General features: G+C 48.6%; 1 protein-coding gene across 3 annotated transcripts in view; it reads left to right on the top strand.

Moving 5' to 3' along the window:
• Positions 1–740: 740 nt before the first annotated feature.
• The window catches only part of PAX7 (paired box 7), a 102,633-nt gene continuing 87,340 nt past the window's right edge, over positions 741–16,033 (top strand). Inside the window, exons 1-4 of one of the 3 annotated variants that reach the window (XM_058855162.1) lie at positions 741–886; positions 4,073–4,308; positions 4,800–4,929; positions 6,125–6,253. In XM_058855162.1, the coding sequence (XP_058711145.1) occupies positions 802–886; positions 4,073–4,308; positions 4,800–4,929; positions 6,125–6,253 (580 nt within the window). In that variant the 5' untranslated portion in view covers positions 741–801. Of the gene's footprint in view, positions 887–4,072; positions 4,309–4,799; positions 4,930–6,118; positions 6,254–16,033 lie in introns of all 3 variants that reach the window. The other 2 variants (XM_058855161.1, XM_058855160.1) reach the window with 2 other exon arrangements.

The following is a 16,033-nucleotide window of genomic DNA, read 5'->3' as shown; positions in this document are numbered from 1 at the left end:
TCCTCCTCCTCCTCCTCCTCCTCCTCCATCCCTCCAGCGCTGCCACAACCGCGCCGCGAGGAGGAAGAACCGCAGCGCACGGAGCGAACCCGGGGGGCCGCGGCTCCCCCCGCTCTGCCCCCCTAAACCTGCCCTAAACCAGCCCTAAACCTGCCCTAAACCTGCCCTAAACCAGCCCTAAACCTGCCCTAAACCTGCCCTAAACCTGCCCTAAACCTGCCCTAAACCAGCCCTAAACCTGCCCCAAGCCCAGCCCTAAACCAACCTTAAACCAGCCCTAAACCAGCCCTAAACCAGCCCTAAACCAGCCCTAAACCAGCCCTAAACCAGCCCCAAGCCCAGCCCAGCTCCCAAGCAACTTTGTGCCCGCTCTTCCCGGGTGACATTCCAGCGGAGCGGCCGCTCGGGACGCAGCCCCCAAAAACTTTCCCTGGAATTTCTGGTGGGTGATTTTTCCTTCCCTCTATCCCCACCCTTTTCATTCCCAGCCTTGCAGCCTTCTGATTTTTTCCAATTTTATTTTTTTTTAATATCATTTTATATTTTTTTTGCCTTTTTTTTTTTTTTGATCCGCCCTTTCTTACCACCAGATTTTTTTTCTTTTTAATATTTTTTTTTGACGCTCGGATCTCAGATTTCTCCCTCGCTTTTTTTTTTTTTTTTTTTTTTTTAATTTTTGTATTTTTTTGCAGCCGCTGGAAAAAGGGCTGGGAAGGGCTGGGAAGAGGCTGCTCCCCCCCCTCCCCTCTCCCCGGTTGTGCCCCCCAAAAGCCCCGGAGCCCCCTCGGACGCCCCCCGACCATGGCAGCGCTGCCCGGGACGGTGCCGCGGATGATGCGCCCGGCGCCGGGGCAGAACTACCCCCGCACCGGCTTCCCGCTGGAAGGTAGGTCTGGAAAAGCTGGAAAAGCGCAGCTCCAACCCTCTGGAATTAAGGGGAGTCCTGAGATTTGGGAAAGAGCCGCTTCATCCCTCTGGAATTATCAGGGAGGGGGTCCCAAGGTTTGGGAAAGTGCAGCTCCAACCCTCTGGAATTATCGGGGGGAGTCCTTAGATTTGGGAAAGAGCCGCTTCATCCCTCTGGAATTATCAGGGAGGGGGTCCCAAGGTTTGGGAAAGTGCAGCTCCATCTCTTTGGAATTATCAGGTTTGGGAAAGCGCTGCTCCATCCCTTTGGAATTAAGGGGAGTCCTTAGATTTGGGAAAGTGTCGCTCCCAGCCTTTGGAATTATCAGGGGGTCCTAGGTTTGGGAAAGCGCCTCTCCAACCCTCTGGAATTATCAGGGAGGGGGTCCCAAGGTTTGGGAAAGAGCCGCTCCAACCCTCTGGAATTATCGGGGGGTGTCCTTAGATCTGGGAAAGAGCAGCTTCATCCCTTTGGAATTTTCAGGGGGTGTCCTTAGGTTTGGGAAAGCGCCTCTCCAACCCTCTGGAATTGTCAGGGAGGGGGTCCCAAGGTTTGGGAAAGAGCAGCTTCATCCCTTTGGAATTTTCAGAGGGTGTCCTTAGGTTTGGGAAAGCGCCTCTCCAACCCTCTGGAATTGTCAGGGAGGGGGTCCCAAGGTTTGGGAAAGCGCTTCTCCCAGCCTTTGAAATTATCGGGGGGTGTCCTTAGGTTTGGGAAAAGCTCCTCTCCAACCCTCTGGAATTATCAGGTTTGGGAAAAGCTCCTCTCCAACCCTCTGGAATCACCCCCGGGGGGCTCTTGGGCCGGGGGTTGCGGCTGAACTCCGCTCCTGGGGGGGTTCCCGAAATTCTCCCAACTCCTCAGCCCTTCCCCAGCCCCTTCCCTCCGCGCTCCCCGCCGGATTCCCGGGATTCGCTTTGCTCTTTTCCCGTGTTCCCAGCCTTCCCGGGCATCCCGCAGGATTTTTTTTGGGGCGTTTTCTCCCCCTTTAGGTTTTTTTTTTTTTAACATCCCGACAATTCCAGCGGGGCGGGGAGGGGGAAACAGCCGAACTGCTGGGATGGAACTTTTGGGAAAGGGGGAAAACGGGAATAAAAACCTTTATCCTGAGGGGCTCCTGGAGCAGCGGGAAGCCGGGATGTCCTTGGCCGGAGGAGCTGTCACCCATCCTCCCTCCTCCGTGCCTTTGTCGCGCGGGGGGCGATTATTTCCAGGCACATTCCCAAAAAAAAAAAAAAAAAAAAAAAAGAAAAAAAGGGAAAAAAAAAAAAAAAGCGAAAAAAAAATCAAATTTCTAAGCGGGACCCCTCTGGCTGCGTTTATTAAAAGCGGGGAAAATTTCATCCCGGCCGTGCTCAAGTGGAAAACGGCAAAGGCGAGGAAAACCACGCAGGCTGCAAAACACACAGGGCGCGGGGATTTGCTGAAGTGCTTTTCTGTAGCAAATGAAGTAAAACAGACGGCAAGGGAAAGGATCAAAGGATTACAACAATATTTGCACAACATGACTGGGAATAATGAAAGGAGAGAGCGGCCGGCGCTTTTAGCGGCTCTTGAATGTAAAATTGGCCACTCGAGTGTTATCTGGCGATAATGATACATCCAGGGAGCGCCGGGGAAAAGTGACTCGGAATTAGCGGTGCATGAGTCTGGATAAATCGCCAGGCGGGTTTTGGAATCGATTTTTTTTTTTTTCTTTGTAAGGGGGGGAAAATAATAAATGATATGTGTGGGGAAAAAATAATAATTAAAATAAATAGATATATATATATTAAATAATCGGGCCCCAGCGCAAATCACCCAGCTGAGTTCTGCTCTCCTCCTCTCCCTTCTCGGTTTGATTTCCAGCCTGTGAAATCGTATTAATCTGCCGGATCGGCGGCGCGAGGTGTTGGATAAATTGGGGAGGGGGGAGAAGGAGACGTCGCTGCCCCTCCGAGCCCGCAGAGGCAAAAAAACCCCTCAAAACCCACCCAAAAAATCCTAAAACCACCCCAAAAAAAACCCTAAAACCACCCCCAAAAAAACCCTCAAAACCCACCCAAAAAACCCTAAAACCACCCCCTAAAAAACCCTAAAACAACCCAAAAAATCCCCCTAAAACCACCCCCAAAAAATCCTAAAATCACCCCCAAAAAAAGCCCCCCGAGGGTGTTTCAGAGGTGAATCCCAAAACTTTGTTGGGAAGCGCAGCGCGGTGAATCGGGAAGCGCAGGGAGCTTTTTTTGGGGAGAAAAGGGAAGGTTTTGGGGTTTTTTGGGGAGAAAAGGGAAGTTTTTGGGGGTTTTTTTGGAGGGTTTTGTTTGGATCTTTAAAAGGTCGGGAGCGATTCGGAAACCGAGGTGTGAGATTCCCAAATCGCGGAGGAATTCCCGGGGATGCGCGCACGGCCCCGGGGGGATTTTATTATCCCGGTTTTCGTGGGAGGATCTCCCGAGAGGTGTCGGGATGGACACCGGGATAAACTCGGAGTAAACACCGGGATAAACTCGGGATGAACTCGGGGTAAACTCGGAATAAACACCGGGATAAACTCTGGGTAAACTCCGGGATAAATTCGGGATAAATTTGGGATAAACACCGGGATAGACTCGGGATAAACACTGGGATAAACACCGGGATAAATTCGGAGTAAACTCCGGGATAAACTTGGGGTAAACTCGGGATGATCTCGGGGTAAACTCTGGGATAAACACGGGATAAATTCGGAGTAAACACCGGGATAAACTCGGAATAAATACCGGGATGAAGTCCGGGTCAACACCGGGATAAACTCGGAATAAACTCGGGATGAACACCGGGATAAACTTGGGATACACGCCGGGATAAACACCGGGATAAACTCGGGATACACACCGGGATAAACTCGGAATAAACTCGGGATAAACACCGGGATGAACTCCGGGTAAACACCGGGATAAACTCAGGATAAACTCGGGATACACACCGGGATAAACACCGGGATAAACACCGGGATAAACACGAACCTCAGGGCACAGCCGAAGACTTTCCCCCTTCTTTCCAACCTCCAAATCCCTGGAGAGAATCGGGAAGCGCGGGGAAAACACTCACCGCCATTCTCCCCAATATTTTGACTTTCCCCGGCGATTTTTTTTAAATTAATTTATTTTTTTTCCTCTGGATTTTCCCCCTTTTTCCTCGCAGTGTCCACCCCGCTGGGCCAGGGCAGGGTGAACCAGCTCGGAGGGGTTTTTATCAACGGGCGTCCTCTTCCCAACCACATCCGTCACAAAATCGTGGAGATGGCTCACCACGGGATCCGGCCCTGCGTGATCTCCCGGCAGCTCCGCGTCTCCCACGGCTGCGTTTCCAAAATCCTCTGCCGCTACCAAGAGACCGGATCCATCCGGCCCGGCGCCATCGGAGGCAGCAAACCCAGGGTGAGTGAGCTCACCCCAAAATTCCGCTTTTTTTTTTTAGCCGGGAAGAGTTTTCCGTGTGGTTTTTAAGATGGAAAAAGGGTTTTGTTAAAGCTGAGGGGTTTTTTTTGGGAGAGTTGGAGGTTAATGGATTAAAGTGTTTGGTTTTTTTGTCGTTTCCACGTGCAACAAGTGGCGCGGGGTGTGGGGAGCAGGGAATTGGGATTTATTTGGGAATAGGAAATCCCTGCGTGTCCATAAACACCCCAAAAAGTGTCCCCGGAGCTCCCACCCTGCCCCAAACACCGCGCTTTTAGGATCTGGGGCCTTTCCCAGCTTTATTTCCCTGCTCCAAATCCCAATTTCCCACCCCAAACCTCGGGCTGAGCTGCTCCGCGCTTCTTTGGAATTAAAATTTGAATTACTTTTCCCCCCTCTCCCCTTTCCTCTCCCTTCCCTCCCCGTCTCTCCGTCCCCGCGGGGACACCCCGGGCGCTCCTTGCTCACAAAAGCAGGTCGCGACTCCCGACGTGGAGAAGAAAATCGAGGAATACAAGCGGGAGAATCCCGGGATGTTCAGCTGGGAAATCCGGGACCGGCTGCTCAAGGACGGGCACTGCGACCGCAGCACGGTGCCCTCAGGTGAGAAGGCAGCTTGGCCGCAACCCCTGGGACGCTGGACGGGAATGGTGATCCCGAGGGGAAAAAAGTTATCCCGAGGGAAAAAAGTTTTCCAGAGGGTTGGAAAACCCTCCTGGTTTTGTTTGGATGAAGGGGGAGAATGGTCCCAAGCAAACCCCGGGGTTTGGGGAGGGATTCGTGCCCCGCTTGCTGTGAACAAATCCCTTTTCCCAGGTTTTTCCGGCTCCCTGGAATGCCCGGGGGATGCTGGGGCAGGGGGAGACCCTCAGGGGGAAAGGGGAGCTCGGATTGTCCCGCTGGGATTTGAGCAGCACCGGGAGATCCCGGGATCCAGAGATCCAAGGCCGAGAGATCCATGAGATCCATGGGATCCCGGGAGATCTCGAGATCCCGATAAAGGCAGAGAGATCCATGAGATCCCGGGATCCCGGGAAATCCAGAGATGCTGGTAAAGGCTGAGAGATCCACGGGATCACGGGATCCTGGGAGATCCCAAGATCCTGATAAAGGCCAAGAGATCAATGAGATCATGGGATCCCGGGAGATCCAGAGATCCCGAGATCCCGATAACGGCTGAGAGATCCAAGAGATCCATGGGATCCCAGGAGATCCAGAGATCCAGAGATGCTGATAAAGGCCGAGAGATCCACGGGATCCTGGGAGATCCAGAGATCCTGATAAAGGCCGAGAGATCCACGGGATCCTGGGAGATCCAAAGATCACAAGATCCCAATAAAGGCAGAGAGATCCATGAGATCCCAGAAGATCCAGAGGTCCCGATAAAGGCCGAGAGATCCATGAGATCCCAGGAGATCCAGAGATGCCGATAAAGGCCGAGAGATCCATGAGATCCCAGGAGATCCAGAGATGCCGATAAAGGCTGAGTGATCCATGAGATCCCGGGATCCAGATCGGGGATCCATGGGGAGCGAGGCTGGATCCCAGGGAGGGGTTTGGGGGGCTCCGCAGGGCTCCCGGTGAGTTTTGGAGCCCGGAGCTCCATCCCAGCTGGGAAAAATTCAGGAATTTTGGGGGTGACAGAGAAATTCTGCCCCTGGGGATGCGCCAAGCCCGGGATTCCGGGAGATCCCAGCAGGTGCATTCCCAGGGGAAGAAGAGCGGCATTCCCGGCCGCTCCCACTTTTCCGCAGGCAGCTTATACTCGCCTTTCTGCCTTTGACTGTCCGAGGTTTAGTGAGTTCGATTAGCCGCGTGCTCCGCATCAAATTCGGCAAGAAGGAGGAGGACGAGGACTGCGACAAGAAGGAGGAGGACGGCGACAAGAAAGCCAAGCACAGCATCGACGGCATCCTGGGCGACAAAGGTAGCGCGCGTCCCCGGGGGGACATCGGGGGGGACGCCGAGGTGACACCGAGGGGACATCTCAGGGATATCTCAGGGACATCTTGGGGATATCTCGGGGATATCTCGGGGACATCGCGGTGAAATCGGGGGGGACACTGAGGTGACACCGAGGTGACACCGCGGGGACATCTCGGGGATATCTTGGCGACATCTCGGGGACATCGCGGTGAAATCGGGGGGGACACCGATGTGACACCGAGGGGACCTTGGTGGGGACATCGAGGTGATATCTTGGGGGACATCGCGGTGACATCGTGGTGGCATCGGGGGGGACACAGAGGTGACACCAAGGTGACACCAAGGTGACACCGAGGTGACATCGAGGGGACATTGAGGTGATATCTTGGGGGACATCGCGGTGACATCGTGGTGGCATTGGGGGGGACACGGAGGTGACACAAAGGTGACACCGAGGTGACATCACAGGGACATCGCGGGGACACCGAGGTGATATCTCGGGGGACATCTCAGGGATATCTTGGTGACATCGTGGTGGCATTGGGGGGGACACCGAGGTGACACAAAGGTGACACCGAGGTGACATCGTGGGGACATCGAGGGGACATCCAGGTGATATCTTGGGGGACATCTCGGGGATATCTCGGTGACATTGTGGTGGCATCAGGGGGGACACAGAGGTGACACCAAGGTGACACCGAGGTGACACCGCGGGGACCTCGGGGGGAACACCGAGGTGACATCTCGGGGACATCTCGGGGATATCTCGGGGATATCTCGGGGACATCGTGGTGGCATCGGGGGGGACACGGAGGTGACACCAAGGTGACACCGAGGTGACATCGCGGGGACATCAAGGGGACATCGAGGTGATATCTCAGGGACATCTCGGGGACATCATGGTGACATTGCAGGGGACACCGAGGTGATATCTCAGGGACATCTCGGGGACATCGTGGTGGCATCGGGGGGAACACCGAGGTGACATCTTGGCGACATCTCAGGGATATTTCAGGGACATCTCGGGGATATCTCAGGGATATCTCAGGGACATCTCAGGGACATCGCGGTGGCATCGGGGGGGACACGGAGGTGACCCCGAGGTGACACCCAGGTGACATCTCTGGCACATCGCCGACTCACTTCCAGAACCGCCCTCTTTGCGTTTCCCCCCCTAAAAAACTAAAATTAACCCCCGCGCTGCCAGCGGCGCTGGAGGGAGGAGGAGGAGGAGGAGGAGGAGGAGGAAGAAGAGCTGTCGGTGTTTTTTGCTCAGGATCAATTATCCATAAAAAAAAAAAGCCGGGAATGGCCGGAGGGGAGGGGAAGAGGAACCTCGGAGGCCGTAAATGAATTTGTTAAGCAGATTTCGCTGCCGCCGCCTAAGTGGTCCCCTGGAAGCGGCGCTGACAGGTGACCGATGGAAGCGGTCAATATCAATTAGGGACGGGAGCGCCGCCAGGCACCGGGGGGAGCCCCCGGAGAACCCCCTGAATTATCCCCGGGAAAAAAAAAAAATCCAGGGAAAAAAAAAATCCACAACCAAAAAAAAAAAAAATCACAAAAAAAAAATTACAACAAAAAGAAATCACAAAAAAAAATTACAATAAAAAAAAAAAAGACAACCAAAAAAAAAAAATCACCAAAAAAAATCACAACCAAAAAAAAAATCACAACCGAAAAACAAAATCACAACTAAAAATAAAAATATCTCCAGGAGAAATGATGCTGGAGGAGAGATCCAGGGGAAATTCCTGGAGAGGGAAAGGATCCCGGCCAGGCCCGGGGAGGTTTTGTTATCGCCTCGCCAAAGCGGAGGATGGAAAAGGTTTTTTTTCCAAGTTTTTCCAGCTGGGAATGAGGGGATTGGGGGTGGGAATTGGTGACAACAACAATAGAAAAGGAGGAAAAGGAAGGGAAAAAAAACAAAGTGGAATTTTGCGGGAGGATCGGTGGGATCCGTCCGGGATAAACGAGCTCGGTTTGGGCACGGAACGAGCGCCTGGCGCCGCTTTTTGGGGAGAAAAAAGCGATTTTGGGAGTCCCGGGATTTGGGATTTTGGCGATTTTCTCCCGATTTGGTGCAAAGCGAGGACGCGGCTGAGCCGGAGTTGGGGTTTTTGGGGGATTTGTGGGGTGAGGGGGATTCTCCCCCAATCCCGGCGTGGGAATCGCTTCCAAACTCTGCCCAGGGCTCCCAAATTCCCCCCAGTTTGGGGCTTTTGGGGCAGAAAGAGCCCTCATGGCGAGAGTTGGAAATGAAAGAGCAGAAAAGGGGATTTATTTTATTTATTTTTTATTATTTTATTTACCTATTTTATTATTTTTTAAAAAATTTTATTTTAATTTTTATTTATTTTTTATTTATTTTAAATTATTTTCTTTTTATTTAATTTCTATTATTTTATTATTTTATTTATTTTTATCATTTTTCTTTTATTTAATTTTTTAATTTAATTTTTATTGAATTTTTTATTATTTACTTTTTTATTATTTACTTTTTAATTTAATTTTTATTACTTTTATTTTTATTTTATTTTTATTTAATTTTTAATTGAATTTTTATTTAATTTTTATTTAATTTTTATTTTAATTTTATTTTATTTTTATTTAATTTTTATTTCATTTTTTATTTATTTTTTTATTTAAATTTAATTAATTTTTAATTCATTTTTATTATTTTAATTTTTATTTAATTATTTTAATTTTTATTTAATTATTATTATTTATTTTTTTAGGGACACACATTTTTTTTTTCCCCCCTCCTTTTCTTTCCCCCAACCTTGAAGATGAACTTCACTTACAAAGACCTTCGAGTCCATTGAAGCTTTGTAAGGAAAAAAAAAGATTCCCGACCACAAAAGCAAACAGAAAAAAAAAAACCCAAAATAAAAGAAAGAAAAAGGGGGCGAAAAAAAAAAATAAAAAGGGGAATAAAAAAAAAAGGGAAAAAAAACCCCAAGACTGCCTTAAAAATGAATTAAAGCGATGGGGGAGGGGAGGGATCCATTCTCATTCCAAATTCCGCCAGGAGGAGAAAAAAAACTTTTGGACAAAAGGGCCCCGAGGACGGGAAGAAAAGGAAATAAATTATTCAAAACTCCCCGCTGTTAGATAGTTTTGTAATATTATCGCAGCGGCTGCCGCAGAAAGGCTGAGCCGTTGGACGCTGCGAAAATGTTTTGCTGCGATTTGGGACAAGGGGAGCGATGCTCATTTGGAAATCGGGGTCATTGTGGGTTTTTTTTTTTATTATTTTTTAAGGTTTTAATTTGATTAAAATGTGCGGGAGGAAAAGGAGATTTTGGGGGGGAGGAAGCGGCGCGGTTGGGGGAAAAATATCTTTATTTTTTGGGGTGGTTTGGTGGGGTTTTTGGTGTTTTTTCGCTTAGAAAAAGAGATTAAAAATTAAAAAAAAAATGAAAGAATGAAGGAGAGGGGAGGTTTTTATCCCTGATTAGAGCGCAAAAAATGCGTGTCAAGAGGCAAAACAAAACGCTCCTTTCTCCCTTCATGGGTGAGGCTGCGGACAAATCAAACACGAGCCCCCGATCCTGGATAAAAAAGGGACAAATTTGGGCAAATTCCCTCGCTCGGAGCCTGGGGAGCGCCGCGATCCCCCCGAGAGTGCGGAAAAATCCCGATTTTTCCGCAATTCCCGGATTTTTATAGCCAGGAAAACGCTCCCTCCCTCCAAAAAAAATCAAATTAAATCGAGAATTTGGGGTTTTTTTGGGTCTGGGGGTTCTGCGGTGTCGAGGTTCTAAAAAGAGAGGTCAAAATTCGGAATTTTCCGCGGTGCGAGCGAGGGTTTTAACGCCTGGGAAAGTTTTAATGGGGCTAATTAAGATAATTGATGATTGCGATTGTAAAATAGAGGTTGGAAAACGGAGAGGTTTTTGCTTGGGGGGGAAAAAACCCAAAAAAAAAACCCCAAAAAACCCCAAAAATGTGATTTTTCTGGGGAAAAAATACCCAAAAAATAAACCCCCAAAGTGATTTTTGCTGGGGAAAAATAAAAAGAAAACCCCAAAGTGCGATTTTTGCTCGGTGAAAAATTGAAAAAAACCCCAAAAACGCCATTTTTAGTCGGAAAAACTAGAAAAAAAACCGCAATTTCTGCTGGAAAAAGTCTCGATTCCACACCCCGAGATTAAAACCTCTCCAGACTTTTCCCTCCCTCCACCCAAATTTTTAATTTCCAAGTGCCACCCTCTAAAACCAACCCAACCTCGCTGAATCGAGGAATTTTAATCAATTTTTCCCTCTTGGAACAACGAAAAGGTTGGAAAAAAACCGCGAAAAAACGCGGAAAAAAACTTAAATTTCGCTTTTTTTTAAAAAAAAATAATCTTTTTTTTTTCCTCTCCGTGGCGGGAAGCCAACATTAAACGCTTTTTCTTTTTTAAAGTATGAAGGAAAAAAAAAAAAAAAAAGATTCCACCCCTTGCGCCTGTTTCTTTCTATCGTCTGCTTGGCATTTAATAATGTTAAGACTTATTAGAGGTGGTAATGAAAAGTGTGGATGTTGAATAGGGAGCTGTGTTGGAGAAGGGTGTAATAGCTCCGAGGCATGCTAAGAAATGTATTTATCCCCAATCAGTACTCACTCTCTGAGTTCCCAGCACAAACGTTAAGTTGAAGGGTTTTAAGGCAGATTAAATTGAGCCTTTATTTCTTTGCACTTTCATCTTTAAACGGCTCACTCTGGTTAGCCCTGGGCGGATATTCATGAGGATTCGGGGGTTTTTTTTGGGTTTTTGGGGGTTTTTTTATTCTTTTATTTTTTCTTTTATTTTTTTTTAATTTTTTTTGTTTATTTTATATATATAAGATTATATGTATATTATTTATTAGTATTATTTATATATACTTGTATATATAAGTATATATAAAATTATATATATCTCTATATATAATTATATATAAAATTATATATATATTAATATATAATTATATATAAAAATTTATATATAATTATATACATAGTTATATAGAATTATATATATAATTATATATATAATTATATATCAAATTATATATATAATTATTTACATATACTTGTATATATAAGTATATGTAAAATTATATATATATACTAATACATAGAATTGTATATAAAAATTTATATATAATTTTATACATACTTATATATACTTATATATATACTTATATATATAATTATATATATAATTATATATATAAGTATATATAATTATATATTTAATTATATATATAATTAAATATACTATTATATATACAAATATATATAAAATTATATATAAAATTACATATAAAATTATATATATAATTATATATATAATTATATCTATAATTATATATACAATTGTATATAAAATTATATATATATTTATATTTACGCCTCCTTGTTGACAGTGAGTCTTTACTGCTTGTTGTTATCATTAGAGTTAGATATTATTATTATTATTATTATTATTATTATTATTATTATTATTATTATTATTATTATTATTATTATTATTATTATTATTATTATTATTATTATCTGGGGCTCCCTGCGGGGAATTTGGGGACCCCCAAATTTCGGGGGAGCCTCTGGGGGAGGGGAAGGGGGTCCTGAATGAATCGGATCAGAACCGGGGGGGTCTCTGGAGGGTCCCCCCACCCCCTGCGGGTCCTCGCAGGGACCCCCGGGTTCTGTTTTTGGGGGGAAAAGCGGAATTTGAGGGAATTCTCCACTCTGTGACACCCCTCAAGTTTGTGACCTCGGCTGATTTTGGGGGGAAAAGCGGCGGGATCGGGGCTGGGGTTTGGGGGGAGGTGAAAAAAGGAGAGAGGTGGGAACAGGGTTGGGATTTTGGGGGGAAAGGAGAGCGGTGGGATCGGGATTGGGATTTTGGGGTGGAAAGAAGGAGAACGGCAGCATCAGGGTTGGGATTTGGGGGGAAAGGAGAGCAGCAGGATCAGCGTTGGGATTTGGGGGGGAAAGAAGGAGAATGGCAGGATGGAGGCTCCGATTTTGGGGGGAAAGGAGAGCAGCAGGACCAGGGTTGGGATTTTGGGGAGAATGAAGGAGAATGGCAGGATCAGGGCTGGGATTTTGGGGTAAAAAGAGGGAGAGAGGCAGGATCAGGGTTGGGATTTTGGGGGGAAAAGCGTCAGGACCGGGGTTGGGATTTTTGGGGGGAAAAACGGCAGGATCAGGGTTTGGATCTGGGGAGAATGAAGGAGAACGGGAGGATCAGGGTTTGGATTTTGGGGGGAAAGGAGAACAGCAGGATCAGGGTTTGGATTTTGGGGGGAAAAGCTGCAGGACCAGGGTTGGGATTTGGGGGAAAAGAGGGAGAGCAGCAGGATCAGGGCTGGGATTTGGGGGGAAAGGAGAGCAGCAGCATCGGGGTTTGGATTTTGGGGGGGAAAAGCGGCAGGATCAGGGTTTGGATTTTGGGGGAAAGCGGCAGGATCAGGGTTTGGATTTTGGGGGAAAAGCGGCAGGATCAGGGTTTGGATTCTGGGGAAAGCGGCAGGATCAGGGTTTGGATTTTGGGGGAAAGCGGCAGGATCAGGGTTTGGATTTTGGGGGAAAAGAGGGAGAGCAGCAGGACCGGGGGTCCCCGGAGCTCGGGCACCGCGGGAGGGTCCCCAGGGCCAACCCCCGCTGCCAGCGCCGCTCCCGCCGCGTTTTTGGGGACGGATTTTGGAAGGTCCCGCCCGAACTGAGGGAGCTCGGGAGGAGCAAAAAGCAAATCGGGGACCCCCAGAGCTGGGCAGGAGCAAAACGCAAATCGGGGACCCCCAGAGCTGGGCAGGAGCAAAAAGCAAATCGGGGACCCACAAAGCTCGGGAGGAGCAAAAAGCAAACCGGGGACCCCCAGAGCTGGACAGGAGCAAAAAACAAATCGGGGACCCCCAAAGATGGGCAGGAGCAAAAAGCAAATCGGGGACCCCCAGAGCTCAGAAGGAGCAAAAAGCAAATCGGGGACCCCCAGAGCTGGGCAGGAGCAAAAAGCAAATCGGGAACCCCCAGAGCTCGGAAGGAGCAAAAAGCAAATCGGGGACCCCCAGAGCTCGGGAGGAGCAAAAAGCAAATCGGGGACCCCCAGAGCTGGGCAGGAGCAAAAAGCAAACCGGGGAACCCCAGAGCTGGGGAGGAGCAAAAAGCAAATCGGGGACCCCCAGAGCTCGGGAGGAGCAAAAAACAAACCGGGGACCCCCAGAGCTCAGAAGGAGCAAAAAGCAAATCGGGGACCCCCAGAGCTCGGGAGGAGCAAAAAACAAATCGGGGACCCCCAGAGCTGGGCAGGAGCTTTGTTCCCCGAGCAGGGCAGGGGGAGATGAGGAGCTGCGGGGCCGATTTATCAGCAAACAATCGGCGGAGGGTTTAAAAACCAACACGCGGCTCCTCTGTAAATGTGTGTTTAGAAGCGCGGGGGGGCCCCCAGAGCAGACACTTCATCAAATCAAGGGATTACCAAAGGTTGGCAATCTAATCAAACAGAGCCCAGGCGGGATTTGTGAGTGTTGCGAGCGGGATCAGCTCTAATAATGGGGGGCAGGAGAAGAGATAGGGGAGGTGTCAAGCAATTCATTGGCTTTAGGCTGAGTTATTCTGTGCATATTTCAGGCCGAGAGGAGAGGGGAGAGAGGGAAAGAGGAATGGGAAAAAATAATAAAAAATATAAAAAAAAAGAAAAAATCGAGGAGAAGGGAGAGGGAACGGGGAGGGGGGGGGCCGCGGGATGCGGGCGCACACGGAGCTTACATGTCACAAAAAAAAGCTGAGACAAATGAGGTACAACAATAAACACAGATAACAATTACAAAGGCAAACAGTGGCTTTTGGGGAACGAGAACCTGGGCTACATAAACAAAGTCGGCAAATGTTGGCAAGATAAACTCCTGCCTAAATCGAGTGTGACGGGGAGGAGAGAAGAGAGGAGGAGAGATAAGGCTGGAGAGGGGAATAAACGAGAATAATCGAACACGAGGCGTTTGAAAAAACAAACTTGAGAGGAGGATGCGGCTGGATGGCGCGGGAGGGAGAGAGGGAATATCAGGGAGATGCTGGAGATCCCGGGATTCTTTGGGGTTTGGGTTTTGGTTTTTTTTCCCCCCCCTCCCTTTTTTTGGGGGGGAGAAGAAAAGGATCCGTCCCTGGAGGGGGAGGGTGGGAAGGGAAATGTGGGGATCAGAGGCAGGTGGGGAGACCCGGACGGGAGAGGAAAGGCGACGGAGACTTTTTAATGTGGGATTTGGAGGTGATTTCATTCCCCAGGGCGGGGAGGAAGCAGATCTGGGGAGAAGAGGGGGGGAGATGGAGCCTCCATAGAGAGACCCAGGCAGGAAACGAGCGGGTCTCATCCTAATCCCAAATTTGGGCCCAAATTGGGCCGGGAAAGAGGGGACAGAGATGGAATTAAAGCAGAGAGGGACAGGAATGATCCAGAGGTTGCTGCAAACAAACAGATCCCCCTTTTCCCCCCCCAAAAAAACCCCGCTTTTAACCCGAAATCATCTCCGGGAGCAGCTCTGGGTCTCGCTCTCCCTTGGAGGAGCTTTTCCAAGCGGGAATTGCGCTCGGGAGAGAGGGGAGAGGGACGTGTCTGCAGCGTGGTTAAAGGAATTAGATATTTACCAGTTTGAAATAAGCCTGGGCACGGAATAAAAAAAAAAAAAAAAAAAAAAAAAAGAAAAAGCGGGGAGGGGGGGGGAAGAGAAAAAGAGAGAGAGAGGAGAGCGAAGATGAGACGGGAGAACACTTCAAACGAATTCATCATCTGGAGTGGCGAAGGGGAGATTTAGAGACAGTATTGGGAAGTTATTTAGATATTAATAACATATTTTCCTGAGGCGTCAGGAGTGCCTCCATACGCACTTTTCCCTCGCAGCTATTTGGCTGGGTGAAATATGGGAGACCCAAATGTTGGGGAGAGATAACACAATCAGCCGAGCCCTGGTCCTGCGACTGCATCACGGCGTTAAACCCGGATTAACCTCCCCTTCCTCCCCCGCCGCCCGTTTGGCACCCCCCATCCTCATCATCATCATCATCATCATCCTCATCATCATCATCAGCCCCAAAATTCCACCCCACCCCCGCCAAAAGGTTTTTTTTTCCCCCCCCGCGAATTTTTATTTTTATTTTAAAACCCTCGCGGTGGCGTTTTAAAACACAAATAGCAGCGGCCTTGAAGAGGGGAGGGAATTGCTCCGGCGTTAGGGTGAAGGGGATTTTTTGGGAAAATTGGCATAAAAAGGGGGGAAAAAAACGGAAAAATGCGAATTAAAGTCCCCTCTGCAGAGCTGGGATTTGAGGAGATTCTGTGTTTATGGGCTTGGTTCTGAAAAAGAAGAGGGGGTAAAATCAAAGCGCTTTAATCGGCTGACTCTTCCTCACTCGGTTTTAGTCGCTTCTTTTAATGGGGTTTTTGTTTGGGTTTTTAGGGAATCGGAACTTCAGCCCCGGTTTTTTGGGGCTCAGGAAAGGAGGGATCCGAGCTGAGGGGGGAAATCTCCCAGAATTGGGGTTTGGTTTTTTTGGGGGGGGTCTCCTCCTCCTCTTCCTCCCCGCTCATCCCAGGGAAACTCCGGGATGGAGGAGTTGGGAAGCGCGGGTGAAGCTCCGGGATGGGAGCGGAGCTCGGGAGGGGGAGGGAGGGTCGGGGTATCCCCGTTCCCAAAAAAAATCCTAAACCCCTCCCCATTCTCCTCCTCCTCCTCCTCCTCCTCCTCCTCCTCCTCCTCCTCCTCCTCCTCCTCCTCCTCCTCCTCCTCCTCCTCATTCCCGGCTCATCCCGGG

The sequence above is a fragment of the Poecile atricapillus genome, chromosome 22, assembly GCF_030490865.1.
Source record: "Poecile atricapillus isolate bPoeAtr1 chromosome 22, bPoeAtr1.hap1, whole genome shotgun sequence".
Lineage (NCBI taxonomy): Eukaryota > Metazoa > Chordata > Aves > Passeriformes > Paridae > Poecile > Poecile atricapillus.
The sequence above is the reverse complement of the archived record's forward strand: the minus strand, read 5'-3'. Positions and strand labels throughout refer to the sequence as shown.